Source organism: Eretmochelys imbricata, chromosome 4, assembly GCF_965152235.1.
Source record: "Eretmochelys imbricata isolate rEreImb1 chromosome 4, rEreImb1.hap1, whole genome shotgun sequence".
Classification (NCBI taxonomy): Eukaryota; Metazoa; Chordata; order Testudines; family Cheloniidae; genus Eretmochelys; species Eretmochelys imbricata.
In genome coordinates, this window is record NC_135575.1 from 120,144,487 (window position 1) to 120,162,448 (window position 17,962).

General features: G+C 41.9%; 1 protein-coding gene across 3 annotated transcripts in view; it reads right to left on the reverse strand.

Annotated features, from left to right (window-relative positions):
• CRMP1 (collapsin response mediator protein 1) overlaps positions 1-17,962 on the reverse strand; it is a 61,112-nt gene that overhangs the window by 31,745 nt on the left and 11,405 nt on the right. Inside the window, exons 4-5 of one of the 3 annotated variants that reach the window (XM_077814647.1) lie at positions 7,751-7,829; positions 5,586-5,672 (exon numbers count right to left, since the gene is read on the reverse strand). In XM_077814647.1, coding sequence (XP_077670773.1) covers positions 5,586-5,672; positions 7,751-7,829 — 166 coding nt within the window. Of the gene's footprint in view, positions 1-5,585; positions 5,686-7,750; positions 7,830-17,962 lie in introns of all 3 variants that reach the window. The other 2 variants (XM_077814646.1, XM_077814645.1) reach the window with 2 other exon arrangements.

The window sequence follows — 17,962 nt, forward strand, 5'->3', positions numbered from 1 at the left end:
GGGCACCAAAACAAACTCTAGTCATAGTTTCTTCAAACTTCCCCTATAGTTAAAACTCAATCTTGTGCATAGGCTACATTTCAATATATATGAATTACAGGTCTTGTAATTCCTCTTGTAATTCTTCAGAACTGAAAGCTTCTTCTTCAGTAGAAATCTCAACTCTGTCCTACAGTGACACAATGCAAAATCCATACAATCACGAGGAAGGCATTTTAGTGTTTGTGGACTCCACTTAGATTAAAACTGATTTTTAAAAACATGTTAGATTTCAAAAATTGTTAACCCCTCTTGGGGTCAATACAGGGCGAAGTAAAGGTTCTATGGGTACCACAACACTGCATTTCCACACCTCAGCTTGCTTGGGTTTGTTTTTTGGTTAACATTAACTGTGAACTTCCTGGGCTTATACTACTTTGTTTTAGGATAATTACCACACCCCTGTAATGTAGTTTCCCCTAAATTACTGATACATACTCTTAGCCCTAACTCCCTTTCAATATAGATTTTCTGTGGGATAAAATAATATTTATGTGCATATATGTGTACTCATCCCAGACATATATAGATCCTGAATTTATTTTGCCCAACATTAAAATGCAACAGCTACCCATGAAATGAAACTTGGCAACTGTTTAACAGCCTGTAGCAACAATTTAGGATGGGAAATGAATATAACTATTAATTATACCCAGGGGAAACTACTAGTAATTACTCAAACTGGAATTTGGCCAAACAACCAGAGTTTAAAAAGAACCACAGGAGATCAAGAGCTCATTTTTACACTCATCCAAAGGACTCCACATCCAACAGCACCGTGTCCCATACTACAGTGGGACACAGGGCTCGGTTCTAGTCTAGAGGGAAGAGCACCAGGTTCTGAATTAACCACACTGCTTCCTGAAATATCTGGACTTTTGCTAGAAGTCTCCATTCTAAGTACTAACCAAGCTTAGCTAGTGAGATCTGATGCCAGCTCAGCTTGAGGCCATATAGCTGTGTGTGAAAATGCCCAATAGTCACCCAAATGTTGCATTACATTGGGAGGCATGCTGTAACATGTTTACAACTATGATAAATATTAATGTAGCTAATTATAGAGTGAAAAATAGGTAGGGAATTAGTACAGCTGCATGAATGCAAGCAGACCAGCACAACAGGTTACACAAAAGGGACTTAAGATGCTTCAGGATTCTTCAAATTTGAATTGCAAAGAAATATCACAAGGTACTCAACAAATGAAAATAGGGGGAAGATCATCAGCTTGTTTAAATCAGCATTTCTCCATTGTTTTCAGTGGAACTAAGTTAATTTACACCAGATGATCATTTGTCCCTAACATTATAATCAGAGCTACATTGCTTTCCTTGTGTGGCAAGGAGATCTGAGAATGGAAAAAAAGAACTAAGATCCATCTCCTTTAAATTCTACTTTGAAACAAGAATAGCATTCCAAAGACTACATGTGAACACTGTGAAAAACAAGAAAATCAAAAAATAAAAGTAAGCTGGTTTTATTTCCCCCTTAAAAATATCATCTTTTCAGATTCTGATTCAACTAAGCACTTAAGCACATGCTTTGCCGAAAAAGGACAGGCTTTGCGATGTGCTTAAAGTTAAGCATTTAAACACAGGCCTCAGTCCCGCTGAAGTCCAAGCATGTTAAGCATGTGTAGAAGTGCTTTGCTAAACCAGGGCCTGAGCCATTCTCAGTCCATTGCAGAGCGTCAGCTTCCTCAACATTGCTGCAGTCCATTATGTTGAAGTGAATGGATTTCACTACACTTGGCTGGTGTGGATAGCAAGGTGGTGCCACTTTTAGACAGCCTGTCTCACTTCTAGTGTTGCCACCCAGGTTAAGCCTGCTGGAAGAAGGCTGATCCTCACTGGCATTGCTCAGTGATTTTTATTCTGACTGTTTGACTGGAACTCTGAGCAAGAGGTGGTGTGTCAGGCTTCTTGGACAGTTCATTTTGGAATAATATCTGTATGCTAATGAAAAAGTGGGGTCATTTAGTTGCTGCTTACACGTGAGAGAGAAAGGGAATTATGCTTAAAGTTACCATGCAAATGCCCCCAGACACCATTTGATGCACCAGTAATCATTAGCAACTTGCAAGATTCACCCTCTCAAACAGTTGCCATGCTCTATAATTTCCTGTGAACAAAGCAAGTAAGCAATGTCATACTACATGAACAAGTTGACTAGGGCATAATGTAGAGGCCCCAATCCTGAATCCCCTTACTCACATGCTTAAATTTATGCACACGAGAAATCCCCATTGAGCTCAGTGCAGTTACTCAAATTTGTAAACAAAGAACAAAGGGTGGGAACCAGGCAGGTACTTAGGCACCTAAGTCCCATTTTTAGGAGCCCAAGTCCTGTTTTTAGGCACCACTGCGATCCACAAAACACCCACATGGCTGCTGCCTAACCCTGTAGGTGCCTACGTTTTTTTCCTTTGGGTATACAGCCTCACTTTAGACAGCCTCTCTCTAGGCCTGAGCATGTTCACTACTGCCTCATGATAAGCACCCAGAAACTTATCTCCCACCTAAGCCCCACAGTGATTCACAGACTGGGGAACACTAGTGTTTGGCTGCCCAAGTCATGCACAGGGGTCCAACCCTGTAAGCAGCTTCCGAGCATGCCTACTGGATTGGGCCCCTCAGACAAGTTCACACAGAACAGCTGCAGGAGCAAGACTGCCCTTGTAATCGTTAACCCAGGGGTTAGGGTACTCACTCAGGATGTAGAAGACCCCTGATTCAAGCGCCCCCCATCCCCTCCTGAGGGGGAGAAGGGATATGAACAAGAATCTGCCACTTCTTAGCATTGCGATAGAATCACTCTAACTCATTCTGTGGCCCATATCACATTTAAGAATTCCATTGTTTAATTAAAATGGAACAACTTCAGCAGGAGAGATTGAGGGAGCCCCACATCTGAATACTCCATAGCCTCACAGCTGGGGCACTTACCTGGGAGGTGGTGGAACCCTGTTCAAATGCTTTCTCTCCTATGGGGAGCGGGGACATGAACCAGGGGTTTCCCACATCCTGGGTGAGTATCCTACTGCTGAGCGAAAGACTATAAGGGACATCCTTGTCCTCTCCCCACCCCCCGCCCCCAGCTGTTTTGTTGAATGTCCCACATGCATCTAGGGGAAGATAAGTGCTTAGCCACCTAAGTTTGTGGATCACTAGGAGAGCTAGGCGCCTCCCTGCAGCCCAGACTTAGGGGCTTATCTCCCTGAGAGGGGCAGGGCTTAGCACATACCCCTCTGGTTGGTGTCTCCCATTGGCTAGTTTAGACAGCTTCTCCTGTGCCATACTGGCTTTGTGAATCACAGTCTATTGCATTGTATATGGAGCCTGAGCATCTCCCTCAGGCTTTGCAGATCAGTGTTTGTTCCTGTGATTTTCTATGTGCCAAAAAGTTAGAAGCCGTGATGCTCAGTTTTGCAACACCTAAGTCTCTTTGTAGATCCCACCCAAAGTGTTTGCAGGATCAGTGCCTAAAATTCACAAGAGGTTTCAGACTTCACGGTAGCTCAAAGGTCAACTCATTTGTTTTATTATATGACATGTTTACAGAGACCACAGAGAATGTGCATCTGAACAAAAAAGGGCAGAGCTAAGGTGAAGTAACACTCTTCTTAAAGGGACACTAATTGGCTGATTGTGCAGACCAACATGGGTGCTCCCAAGAGTTTTGTTAGCTCCAATTAAAATGAGATTTTCTTGGGATTTAAGCACTCCTGTTTCCTTTTTGCAATGGCCATGTCCAGTGCTGAGCAAATGCACAAGAGTCAGAAAGGGAAACTGACTAGAAACTAAGAAACATAAAACAGAATAGTCTTTCATTGTCCAAGATGAATGAGGTGCATTACATTTATTATATTCTTTCTGTTGTAATAATCTATAGAATTATTAACAACACAGGTATGGCTAACTATTTAAAGAACATCATTTTTAGTCTGACCGTGTCCATCTACAAAAAAGGAGCTCCTAAGACAGAGAAACAATGTATTATTTATTGATCGTTGTTATTTTTTCATGCCCTAGCTTTTGGCCTCTGGAGACGTGCACTGAAAACCTGCATATGTCACAAGTGAAGAAAGTTTGGTGGGCACAAACTAGTCTCTATTGGATATCTGTGAATATCACAACATCTTTGCACTTCCACAATTCAGCAAAATTAGCAATATTTCTTCTCAGCCAAGGTCCAGAGTGGGAAGCACAGAACTGCATGAGGAACCTTGCATCTCAACTATCTGAATCCATTCTCCAGTGTGGGAAGCACAGAACTGCATGAGGAACCTTGCATCTCAACTATCTGAATCCATTCAAGGCTATCTGAAACATGAGTTTCTGAAGCAATATGTTTATCCAAAGAAAATCTGTATTGCTCCTGCAGCTGGCATCCTGAAGTTGTTGCAGGTTCTGTTTGTGGTGAGAGAAAGAGACTTGCTTTAAATCCGATTACCTTGTTAAAGTTTAGGAATTCGCTTGCGTTTTTATCTTTTTATTTCTTTTGTAACCAATTCTGACTTTATGCCTTGTAATTGTTTAAAATCTATCTTTCTGTAGTTAATAAACTTATCTTATTGTTTTATCTTAACCAATATGTTTGGATTAGACTGTGTGGGAAACTCCACTTGAGGCTGGAGCATAATCATTTTCCTTTGTTGAAATGACGGACTCACAATGAGCTTGTTTTGTCCAGGAGGGTTCTATACAGCACAAGATGCACATTTCTGGGGTCAAGGCTGGGACTAAGAACATGCAGGTGTCACCCTGTATGTAACTCATATGTGGCTGGGAGAGCATTCATGTATTCAGCTGGGAGTTATTTTACATGGAAGTGGCTGTGTATAAGCCAGGCTGCGAGCAGTGGCAGTTCACAGTAAAGCAGTGTAAAAAACTAGAGCTGAGGGGATACAGCTGTTCAACAGTCCAGGCTGTACCCTGAGGAACGTGACACCTGCCCATCTCTATATAAGTGTGTAAGAAGAAAGAACACAAAGAGCATCTATATTCAGTGCACAAGCAGCGATGTACACAATGCTGGTGTACAAGAGAGCAGCCGTATATGTACATGGGAAACATACTAGGGGTTCCGTGTGAGGAAAAGTGCCTACGTAGGGACTCAGTTTCCACATACAGCACAAAAATGGCACCAATATCATCAAGAGAAAATAGCTGTAACAAGCACCCCACAGCCCATTGAGCAAGTAACCGTTCATCTTCACCTGGGATCTCTTGCACTAGAGGTACCTGACAGCTCGGCTGGGCTTGTGCGACTACCTGCGCTGCACAGGTGTTGACACAGACTAAGTCCTGTCAGAAGTAACTGAAAATGGACCCATTGCAGGTGCAAAGAACTCCAGTCACACTGACTGACGGCATCTTCTACCTGCCTGACACTAGCAAAGATGAAAAGCAGATTTTTATAATAAATAAAATATTCCTCTACAACATACAACATTAACAGGCATCCACAGACGTGTGCAAGCTGGAGGAGTCAAGCTCACTCTTATACTTAATATGCATGCAAAAATGTTCAGTATTTTAAAAACCAACTTTATAAGTCCATCTTCCAGGTATATGTCTGCATAGAAGGAGTGGTCATCATTGATAATTCTTCCACCTTTAATGAGCAGTCGATCACTCTGAGGGGAGAAAAAAGAAGAAACATTTATGAAGTAAACAAAAATGGAATCAAGTCAAATACAACAAACCTAACCTTTATACCATGGACCCATTAACATCAGAAGTGCCAGGGACACTCAGTTCATACCAGGGGTGGCCAAACTTACTGGCCCTCCAAGCCAATTATAACAATCTTCAGCAGTTCGAGAGCCAGGGCACACCTGCTCCTGCTGAAGTCCCAAGATGGGTTTCCTGTGAGCTGCACGCTTGGGCGGCCGCGCAGGTGATGAGCAGAGCCGCGCACATCCGGCGTGTGTTCCGGTGCCCCCCAGCCCCAGCTGCTTTGCAGCCACGTTGCTCCTGCAGCTGCTTCTGAGACCTTCCTGCTGGCTGTGCAGAGCGGGGGGTGGGGGAGGTAGGAAAGGAGGTTGCTGTTGTCAGGGTGTCCCCCTCCCCCAGTCCCTGTACCCCATCTCCACAGAGCAGGGTAGAGGGGACAGGGCTCATCAGGACTCGCAGCAGTCTGAGGTCTGAACAAGCCTTCCGGTGAGTGCCTTAAAGAGACAGTTCTCGGTCTCTCAGAGACTTACCCAGCAGCCAACACACACAATCTCTGTCTCTGTCTGTCTCTCTCTCTCACATACACACACACACACACTCTCTCTCTCTCTTCCCCACTCCCCGCCCATGTACCCATCTCCGCAGAGTGGGGGAGGGCAGGACATAGTTCAGGAGGAGAGCTTTCAGTGTGTGCCTTAAAGAGACAGCAGACAGGCGTCTCTCAGAAACTTCTCCAGCAGCCAGCACACACACACAAACACACAGTGTCCGTGTCACACACACAGTGTCCGTGTCACACACACAGTGTCCGTGTCACACACCTCCCAACACTGTTGTTATGTTGTTCCTTCTTGGTACTCCTGCAACCCCCATATAGTCTCTCTAATTTTATTCTTTCAAAGTGTGTTATTTTAGTTTTTTGAGACTGATCTATGCATTTCATAATTTTTATTTCTCTCTTGCACTGCTTCTTTGCATCCGATGAAGTGAGCTGTAGCTCACGAAAGCTTATGCTCAAATAAATTGGTTAGTCTTTAAGGTGCCACAAGTCCTCCTTTTCTTTCTTTGAGTAGTGAGTTCTAAAATGCCTAGTTTGTCCTGGCTGGAGTAATTATCCCTACTGGTAACTTTTTAAAAATATATACTGTATCTAGGTTTTTTGTTTCTATTGGTGGCGCACATCCGCACATTACCTTGATGCACATAACAAAATGTATTCCGCACATGGATGGAAAATTGGTCCTGAGCCCCAGCAGGTGCGCCCCACAGGGCTGAAGACCCAAGATGCCCCTACCCGCTGGGCAGAAGCCCTATCCCACCACTCCGCTGCAAGGTAGAGGTCCCAAGCTCCAACACCCTCTCCCCCCTGCCCGCCCCAGTCTGGTAGGTGGAGAAGGGGAGGCATGGAGGACTCCACGAGCCACACTTTAATGGTAATAGGGTCATATGTGGCTCACGAGCCAGTTTGGCCACTCCTGGTTTATACATTCCACCTATCATGTAATCATGCCACCTGAAAGGCATACATTTTCTGAGTTTTGTATCTGGGTTTTAGTCTCATCACTCCCATCAAAGTGATGCCATCAAGATGAAAACCACATACCATTTTTTATAAATGCTACCTGTGTTGCTAATAACACCTCATACAATTAACAATGACAAATGGAATAACATAGCCTTCCACCTTATCATAGAATCATAGAAATACAGGGCTGGAAGGGACCTCCAGAAGTCATGCTGAGGCAGGACCAAGTAAACCTTGACCATCCCTGACAGGTGTCTGTCCAAGCTGTTCTTAAAATCGTCCAATGATGGGGATTCTACTACCCTGATAAATAGAAAATTGTTCCTAAAATCTAACCTAAATCTCCCTTGCTGCAGATTAAGGCCATTACTTCTTGTCTTATCTTCAATGGACATGGAGAACAATTGATCATAGTCCTTTTTATAACAGCCCTTAACATATTTGAAGATTCTTATCTGGTCCTCCCTCAGTCTTCTTTTCTTAAGACTAAACAGAAACCAGTTTTTTTAACCTTTCCTCATAGGTGAGATTTTCTAAAACTTCTCTCATTTTTGTTGCTCTCCTCTGGACTCTCTCCAATTTGTCCACATCTTTCCTAAAGTGAGGCAACCAGAATTAGACACAGTATTCCAGCGGAGGCCTCATCAGTGCCAAGCAAAGAGGGATAATTACCTCCCGTGTCTTACATATAACATTCCAGTTAATACACTCCAGAATGATATTAGCTTTTTTGCAACTGCATCAGACTGTTTACTTAATTTGGAATCCACTATAGCCCACAGCTCCTTTTCAGCCATACTTTCACCTAACCAGTTCTTCCCCATTTTTAAAGATAGGTACCATGTTTTCCCTTCTTCAGTCCTCTGGCACTTCACCTGTCCTCTATGAGCTGTAAAAAATAATTGCTAATGGTTCCAAGGTTGTTTCAGCTAGTTCCTTAAATACCTGAGGAATAATCTTATCAGGCCCTGCTGACATGAATACATCCTTCTATCTAAATATTCTTTAACCTATTCTTTCCCTGTTTTGGCTTGCATTCCTTCCCCCTTGTTGTTAGTACTAATTGTGTTGAGTATCTGGTCACCATTAAACTTTTCAGTGAAGACTGAAGCAAAATGGGCATTAAACACATCAACCTTCTTGATGCATCAGTTATTAGCTCTCCTTTCTGCTAAGTAGAAGACCTGCATTTTCCGTCCTCTTTCTCTTGGTCCTAATAGATTTAAAGAACCTCTTCCTATTGTCTTTTATGTCCTTTGTTAGGTATAACTCATTTTGTGCCTTAGCCTGTCTGATTTTGTCCCCATATACTCGTGCTAGTCTTTTGTATTCATCTTTAGCAATTTGTCCATGTTTCCACATTTTGTAGGATTCCTCTTTGATTTTCAGGTCATTAAAGAGCTCCTCATGGAGCCATATGGGCCCTTTACTATTCTTCCTATCTTTCCCTCACATTGGGATAGGTTGCAGTTGTGCCTTTAATACTGTCTCCTTGAGAAACTGCCAGCTCTCCTGAAATTCTTTTTCCTTTAGATTTTCTTCCAATGGGACCTTACCTATCTATTCTCAGAGTTTGTTAAAGTCTGCTTTTTTGAAGTCCAATTTTCCTTATTTTGCTGTTCTTACTTCTTCCTTTCCTTAGAATCATGAAATCTATCGTTTCATGATCACTTTCACACAAACTGCCTTTCACTTTCAGATTCCTAACCAATTCCTCCCTGTAGGTCATAATCAAGTCTAAAATGGCTGTCCCCCTGCTTACTTCCTCCACTTTTTGAAATACAAAAGTTTGCCATACATTCCAAGAATGTATTGAAAATTTTGTTTTGCCATATTACTTTTCCAACAGATGTCTTTTCCAGCCTTGATGACACCCATTGACATACAGCCCAGATGGACAGTGGACTGAAATGTATTACCATCTGATGGATATTAAGTGGCCAATGTGAAATGAGTTTGTGGGCACAACCTAGTTCCTAGAGGACAAATGTCCAAAAATGCCAAAGCCATCACATACGATAGTAATTTTCAGTCTTGGGCCAGATCATACTACAACTCTTTTATGTCACTACCATAATGTACAGGAGCCATAAAGGGAAAACAATCACCCCCAGGACAATTCCCTCAACACAAGAGCAGCATAGACCTAGCATACATGGCCCTACAATGCCCCCTTTATAGCCCCGTCATAGGGCCAGCCAGGGTTAGGGCTAGAGTTGGAAATACAACCAGTAATGGCCAGAGAGTCTTTACTCCAGTAGTTCTTGGTCCCAGAACAACTTATTGACTACAGTGGGGAAGCTGCCTTAACTAACAGCAGCCCGGTAAGCTCAACTGTGTTGGTTCCCCAGAGTAGCCAAGAATATACACCTTTTCCCTGCCCCCTCCCCGATCTATACATACTGTGCTGTGCCTCACAAGAGACAACATGGAATCTGGTCTCTGGTTGACTGTCTCCGCAGATAGATGAAGGACTCAATGGACATGGAGACTGAACTACCTTCTCACCCCTCCAGGTGATCCCTCCAGATTCATTTCAGGGGACTTTAGTCACGCAGTTCAGGGAAGTCTGCACTGCTGCGGCCTGCTCAGTATCCATTCTGTGAATGGAACAGTTCAGTCTCCAGGGCTAGATTTAATTGCACTGTCACATGGCACTGCTGCAGGGCGAGCTCTGGGAGGGCTACAGCCAGCCCAACCAAACTCGGCTGTGCAACATAAGTGCTTGAGAACGGAATGAGAGGGACTGGTTTACCAGTAAACAGACCAGTTTACTGACTTGGCTTGCCTTCATGGCCCAAGCTGAGTGACATGCATAAAAGGGGGGAAATGAATTAGTTTTCTGAGGGAGTTAATTCTGTGTGCATGTCTTTATATGTGAATCTAGTGTTGAGTAACGGCTCTAGCAGAGATGTGCAAGGGAATTAATAGGGGGAAAGAGTTCCCATGAAAAACAAGAAGCCAGTCAGGGTCCCTTTTCCATACCCCTCTGTGATCTAAAAGAGCCTCCCAGGGGGCAGAGCTATAGCTCATCACAGTGCCATAGAGCTGGTCAGCAGCAGAAAGTGAGAGCCTGCTGAGTGTGTCCTATATGCACTCCACCATCCCCAATCCCACCCAGAATTTCAAAGAGCACAGGGAAAAAGAGGTAGTGAGCGCCACGCAATCTCTCTTGGGAGGTACAGCACGCTCCATTCTCTGTAGTCTACTAGCTCTGCAGGTTGGTATGAGACGAGAAGAGGGAAAGAGTGAGTTCTGACCTGAATGAGCAGTAGAGTTACACACACATATCCACAACTGAAGTTACTTTTGTAAAAACTAACTCAGCATGTTTTCACTTCCCTTGGCCTCAGCTGTAAAAGTAAACTGGTTTTAGTCAGGTTTCTGATTCTGATGTACTAGCATCACGCAGCAGTGTTTGGATTTTGAACACTGCTGGCAAAATGTAAATACACAGAGCTTTTACATAGTCATTTAAAAAATCAGTAATAGGGCATATGTAGACCTCACAAAAATCCTAAACTAATTGCTAGTATCCATTTAAAGTTGATGAAAGCTGAATTACTAAAAGCCCATGTCAAGCCTTGTGTGTAAATGCTTAGGAATAGTAATTCATGTCTGAGTTGGAAGAATTTATATTAATTTGTAGTAGCCTAACTCCTAAGTGGAGCACTGTTCACTATAGGAATAATAAGAGTCGGTCAGCATTTTGCATGCAAGTTTTCAGTGTTAGAGATGAACAAATAATGCCAAATATATATATCTATAATATTTTGTGAAGAATTGTTCAAATGTTCAAAGAATTTGCTGGTGCCCTGTTCCTAGTGCTTAGGTGTTCTCATTTCTGTGAACATTCAAGTAATCAATTTACACTTGCAAAAATGTTTGCAGAAAGCAAATTTCAAAAATTGCACAGAAACTAAAGTTTAAATTCATGCACTCGAGGAGTCATGCTGGAAATGGTAGCACACCTCACCTAGCCAGGAAACAGGAATAATATCATGTGACTTATCTAACCAATCACAACTGAGCAACACAGCTCAGATTTCAACCATTCATGGATTAATACATATTGAATTTGGAAAGATATTAGTCAAATAACTGTGAACAGTGAATAACTTTGAGGAAGCAAAACCTGTTTCTTCCATAATTAGAAGAAGAGGTTACATTAACTGAATAAAATATCCATTATAAATAATGTGTTTGGTTCCATTCAGTAATAAGGGGCCTCTGATTCTTCTATTGCTTCTTTTCAAAAAGATGAATAAGGATTCCCATTTTGCCTTGTATCTCTTCTAGATACTGAACTTGCAAAGACTAAACAAAGGATTATTCACGTGCCTAAAGTTACGCAAATACTTGAGTCCTCAATTTAGAAAACGTTTAAGCACACGCTTATGTTTCCCCACCTGTAAAAATAGGATTATATTTAACTCCTTTGTAAAGTGTTCTGAGATCTGCTGATGAAAAATGCTACATAAGAGCTAGTTGTTATGATGTCAACCCCTGGTCAGCAAAGCATTTAATTATGTGCTTAATTTTAAGCACATGCTTAAAATTCAGCATGGATATAAGTGGTTGTGGTTTTTTTTTTCAGAAGCAGGCCCGCCATACTGTTCTGTCTTTCTGTGAAATATACATCTGATAATCTAACCATCCTGAAGAAAGAAGTTTTCAATATAATACATGAGGAAAGATCATGTACACAAAAGGTTGGAGACTTTTCATGAGATAAAGTATGCAGGGGACTCCGGGGTAAAATCAAGGCACTGAACTACAATGAAATATGATCCCTATGGGATCAGTCTCAGATGCTACTAACCTTTGACTATGAAAATGTGGAGAGGAATGCAAGTCCCCACCCTAGAATTTGCCTTGCTGATCTCAGCTATTTTTCAGGCTCTCTATTGTCAGTAGTAACTGCAGTATTTTTTAATGAGGGGCCTGAAAGGTAATGATTTATTTTGAAGTGTGCTGGCGGTTGTACCTCCTCACCATGGTGATTTACTACTGTGCCTGCTGACCTGGACAGACCATCATCTTGTGGACTCTTTTTCAGCTCATTCAATTTCCTTTTAAAACATTAATATTGTTCTACTACAAAGAGACAGCATCTCATTTATCTGTTGGGGGGAACATTACCAACATTTAAAAACATCCCGTCTGCTGCTGCTAATGGGTCACCAAAGCTTTCCATGCATCAAATGTTTTACATTTTTCTTTATAAACAGGCAAAGGTTAACAATACAAACAACAAAGGCAATAGGTCAGGGATCTTATTAACAGACAGACAGAAAAGAGGCAAAAGTAGAACCCAGAAGGAACAAGCAAGGACTATAAGAATTATTTTGTTTCAGTAAAAGCTACACAATATAGTAATTTGTAACAAAAAACTATGCAGGCCCAAATTCTGCAAAACACTTAACCGTCTGGGTCACACTTTATCTTAAGAGTTCATATATAGTTTGTAAAGGGTTAATAAATGATTAACAGATGTCACAGGTGTGTTAGAGACATGAGTAGCCTGTGATACAGATGGTTCTAAGTGAACCGTGGTAGAGAGAGGTAATTCCATTTTGAAGAGAATGATGATATTTTGGAATTTGGTTTCATTCTCCTTCAGAAAGAAAACTAAAAAAATTGATATTCTCTGTGAAAGGAAATGGTGCCTTGACTCCTGAGCAATCTACCAGATGGACTGCCCCAGAGCCATGGACCCTGGAAAGCCCTGCGGTCCCTGACTCACAGGAACTCTGCATTCTCCCTGGAAGCCTAGGGAGCCAGAGCCCAGCTGATGAGGAGCGGAGCTGGCAAGGTGGCAGGAAAGAAGCCAGGATTGATGAAACCCTGCCTGGTTTTCACTGGAATTTTGTCAAAATCGAACGCTCTCTGCAAACGAATCAGCCAATTCTGATGACAAACTATTGAGTTGGAATTTTTCCAGCCAGCTGTCGTCATATGCACATCTGTAGAAAGTGTTGCAGATTGTTACAGAGTTGTACAGGTCAATGGGTTGCTTATAACCACGGATTATAATGACCTAGAATAATTGACCAATTATTAAAACATCTATTAATATTGATTAACCCTTTATAAACTATTTATGAATGGAACCTTAATATAAAATGAGACCAATGTGTGAAACTGCCATCCCTATTCAGCAAAGTACTTAAGCACAGGCTTAAAGTTCAACACATACTGAAGCACTTCGCTGAATAAAGGCCAGAGAAAACAATGAACAATACATATCTCTCTGATCATCCTGTCTACATCCCTTTTATGTTGTATTCTGCTCTCTTCCTTCCCTTCTACATTGTATTCTGCTCTCCCCCCTTTCATCTGCCTCTGTTCTCTCTACTGTAAACTCTTCAGGGCAGGGAGTGTCTCTTGTTGTACAATGCCTTGTACAATGAGGCCTCAATCTTGACAGGGGCCAGCATGTGCTAACACAATAGAAATAATAAATAATACATTAGAGTCCAGGCTCAAGAGGAGACAACAGTGTAAAGAGGGTCTGCCACTGTTTAGAAAATATTCAAATAGTGCGTTACCTGACCCCAGGCTCATGAGCCACAGGTAGCTCTTCAGAGTCCAGGGTATGTCAGAGCCCTGCTCAGCCGCAATTTTAGGTAAACTGAGTCAAATGTTGCTCAACACACATGAAGCAGCCTGGAGAACATTAGTGGGAGACTGTGTGGGAGCAGCTTAGAGCTACCTCACACATGCTGGGATGGCAAAAGCAAGTTGCAGGCATCCACCCCTCCTGCCATGCTGCCAGGAACAAGGGGGAAGACCTGCCAGCATCTGGAAGGTGGAAGGAGAAAGATGAAAAGGAGATATCAGGTTTAAGGGAGAGATCCAAAATGATAACAAAGCGAAGTACTGACCTGAGATTGTACCAATATAACCTACCTAAAGCTAAATCCTCTCTCAGTTACACCAGAGATGTGGGATAGCTCCACTGAAATCAGTGCAATTAGTCTGCATTTATACTGGTGGAATCAAGAGAAGAATTTGGCCCTAAGTATTCCTACTTCACCCACCACTGCAATATAAGTGACGATATGGTCACAACAATGTTACACTGTCATCCCCGGAAACAACATGGTGCAAACCTAACAACAGCGCATCATGCAGCGCTTAGCGGACAGCTCCCGGCATCTCCATTTTATGAGTGCATGACTCTCCAGCTCTTCACGGCTGAGCTCCCTGCTGTATATCACACAGCACTTACATACTACGGACAGCCACCTGCTTGTATATGCTTTGCAGCATTTTTCTGGTGATTTCTCCTAATCACGGCCTAACTTCTCCTGCTTTAATCTGCCAGTAAAGCCACAGAGCTTAGTCTGTGACAACACAGCAATTATCATGGCAACAGAAGGAGATGTCACAAAGTCAGCATCATTCGCTGCAGGATCATGCAGGAGGAGGGGCTGTCTGCTCAGAGAAAGCAGGCTGTTATCCAGATACTACTATTGTCTGCATGGTATCAGAAAGAGCAAATATCTGTAGGCTGGAGACTCATGCTTTTTGTACAAAGGTCTTTTCTTACAAGTCTGACACAATCTATACACAGGTTTTTTTAAGTATGGAAATGTATTTCCATGTACCCACAAATGGCAAAATGCCTGGTAGAGATAAGAGATAGATCTGAACCCACCCCTAATGTTCAAAGTTTAAACCCAGCTCCAGTCCTGAATTTTGCAAATGGCTCCCTGTAGTTTTAATGGGATAATCCAAAAAAATCGCTGGATCAGTACACCACCAAGCTTTGGGTTATTGGAAAATCCGATTCAGATGTTATGGTGGGATGTACACAACAAAGTCAAAAGCCATCTGTCTTCATATCCACCTTTTCTGCTGAGCTAGAGTGATCTTTTTAAAAAATACAGACATCAAAATATGAACAAATATTTTACACTGACGTTTCTTAGTCTGCTACTGAAATTACTGAGGAATGAAAATGCCATCCCCCAACATGAAATGTTCTAATGGGTTATCATGGCTAATTAATGTACTGTGTCCAATGAAAATAATGCAGCGGTGCATCAGAGTGAATTGACACACATTGTCTACTGTATTCATTCCAATCATATCACAACTGCATAGTTTATTTCGATATAAAACCACATCCAAATCCCTACAAAATGGAGCACAGAAAGTACCTCTAGTATTGTATCTGTACCTTTGTTCCATGTGTGGAACTCCCACTCATGTGTTGTCCCCAGAGCCAAATAAACCAATCATCCTTTTTTAATTAACTACAATTACTTTAGCTGCATGAGAACAACAATAACAAAACAAAACCAGATCAGGCTAGCACAATGAACAGGTCCAGAACCATTTCATTTTTGGCTTCAGTCTTTAGCTCCTGCTCCAACTGCAACCAGTGCCAATTGATCAAGTCTTTTGAAATGACTCCCAACCCACAATATTCCAGGCCTCAAAGGTGGCCACGCCCAGGGCCAAATTCATCTCTCGTGTAACACTACTGACTTTAGTGGAGTTATATCAGCGATAAACCTGACTCCCAGTCATCACAATTCTTAAAGTTCCACAGCTGACAATGGACGGTTTACACCGAAATCTCAAGTAGCATATAGACCTTAATATGATTATGTATCTTGCCATGCATCATAATCAGAAATGGTCTTTTCTGTGTTCCAAATCCACTTGTATTTCCAATTCACTGCCTATGAATGTGTGTGATTTGAGAGAGGTGATCTGAGAAGTATTAGGCTTCAAACACGTGCCTCTTTGCTCCTTTAACATTTCCAAAGTAGAATAGTCTGCCACTAAGCCTTTAAAAATATCTCTGGCTCCTCTGCTTTAGAGGGAAGATACATATGCTGATGTTTGTGTTTTCCTAGACTAACAGAACATCAACAATAAAAACTACTTGGATTAATATTGGCTAGGGGTAGGTTTTCAAACACTACCTCCCATTGAAAGCCCCACGCCTCTTTGTGCCTTTAAAATATCTCCCCCCGGAAAGTTATTTCTCTAAGAGACAATATACAGAAGAGCTTTTTTTTCCCTGAACATGGTCAGTTTTAATACTGGATGTGTTATGTTATGATTAAGCCATTTTGGTTTTAGCAAGGTGAAGGAAATGATTTCAAAATATTAGCAGCAAATGAAGAAAGCCATCCCTTCCTAAGCGTTTGTGTCCTTCTGGAAAGGATCAAAGAAACCCTGTAAATGGGATTCCACAAAGGACTGTCTGTGTCAAAACTTTAAAATATCTTAGTTTTTAAACAGCATTCTTCTCTCTTTGTAATCTCCATGACCACGTTATAGTGTAATATTAATCTTCATATTTCATAATATTTCAGCTAGTGTGAACACCGAATTATCTAAGGACCTAGCTTGTAACTCATTTATATCCTTGAGGCATCATTTCTGCTAGCACCCTAATGGATTCACCTGCCCAAAAGCTTTTAAGCCTATTTTTTTAACGAATTTATTCTTCTATACAGTAATTCACTTAGGAGGGATTTCATCAAATGTAGCAATGCCATAGCTTGGTGTACAGCCAAGTTCATTCATGTTTATTCGTTTAAACAATCTGATGTTCCTTTTCTTTCTCTCTTTTGGGGACCTAGCTATTTATTCATCTAGCAAAATCTCATTCCTTTATCATGCAGCGTAAAAGGGTTACACTGTAAAAAACAAACCTGTGTAAATTCTTCACAATAAATGCCATCTTTTCATTGCTTCAGCAATATCAATGGTGTAGACCCCTCACACTCCCTATTCTGGCAAAACAATACGTATCGGTGTCAGTGGAAGAGTCACCTGAGTGTGGACTGGAGGATACAGCACTAAATGTGTTCCACTGGCTGTCATTATATTTGCCTCCTGGGTTATACATTTCCATTATGGCAATTCAAATTGAATTTCCAAATCTCAACAGGCTAGTCCCGGAAATGTCTCATCCCAGAGGAAAAAAATAAAGCAATCCAGCACAGCTTGTTCATGTTGTACACCACAGAATCAAAGATCAAATTTACTAATGCTCTTTTTGGAAGCATGAATCGGGCCAGAAGGACAACTTTGGCTCTGGTGTGGAGCTGCACCAGGTCTGAATTTGACTCACAATCTGATGGGTGTTCAATGGCCATTCTGGCAAAGAAGTTAGTAGCTCATGGCCACAGAAAGAAAAGCATTTCATTAGATACCCTTGTTTGTCCAGAGTATCTCATGAGATCTAATGAGAACTTTGGAGAGCCAGTGAATTTGAACAGGATTCAGAGTAGTGACTAGAACATTGGGCAATGTGTTTGCAGCAACTTATAATGCTTAATTGTGGGCCACTCCACGTTGAACTAACCGGAGTATCTTCAAAGCTCCTACATTCAAACCCAAGTACAGTGCATCACAGTAATCAAGGCTAGAGGTCATGATTTCATGGGTATTCAAAGCCAAGTGCTGGACAATCAGGATGAGGCTAAATCTCTTGAATAGCCACAGATGGAAGCAGGCCTTTCTGGGACTGTCATTAACTGGGTATCCAGTAGCAGAAAGAGCTCCAGAAGGACCCCCTTGTTTCTAACAATCACAGGTAATATGTCTTTGTTGGATGGTGATGTTTAGTATTAGCTAATCCTTCTAAACATTTTTCGCCTTCGTTCCAGCATCATCTCCAGCTTCCCTGGAGTTTAGCTTCAGTCAGTTCATGTTCATCCAAGCACTGATCTCACTTAGACTCCTGCACAAT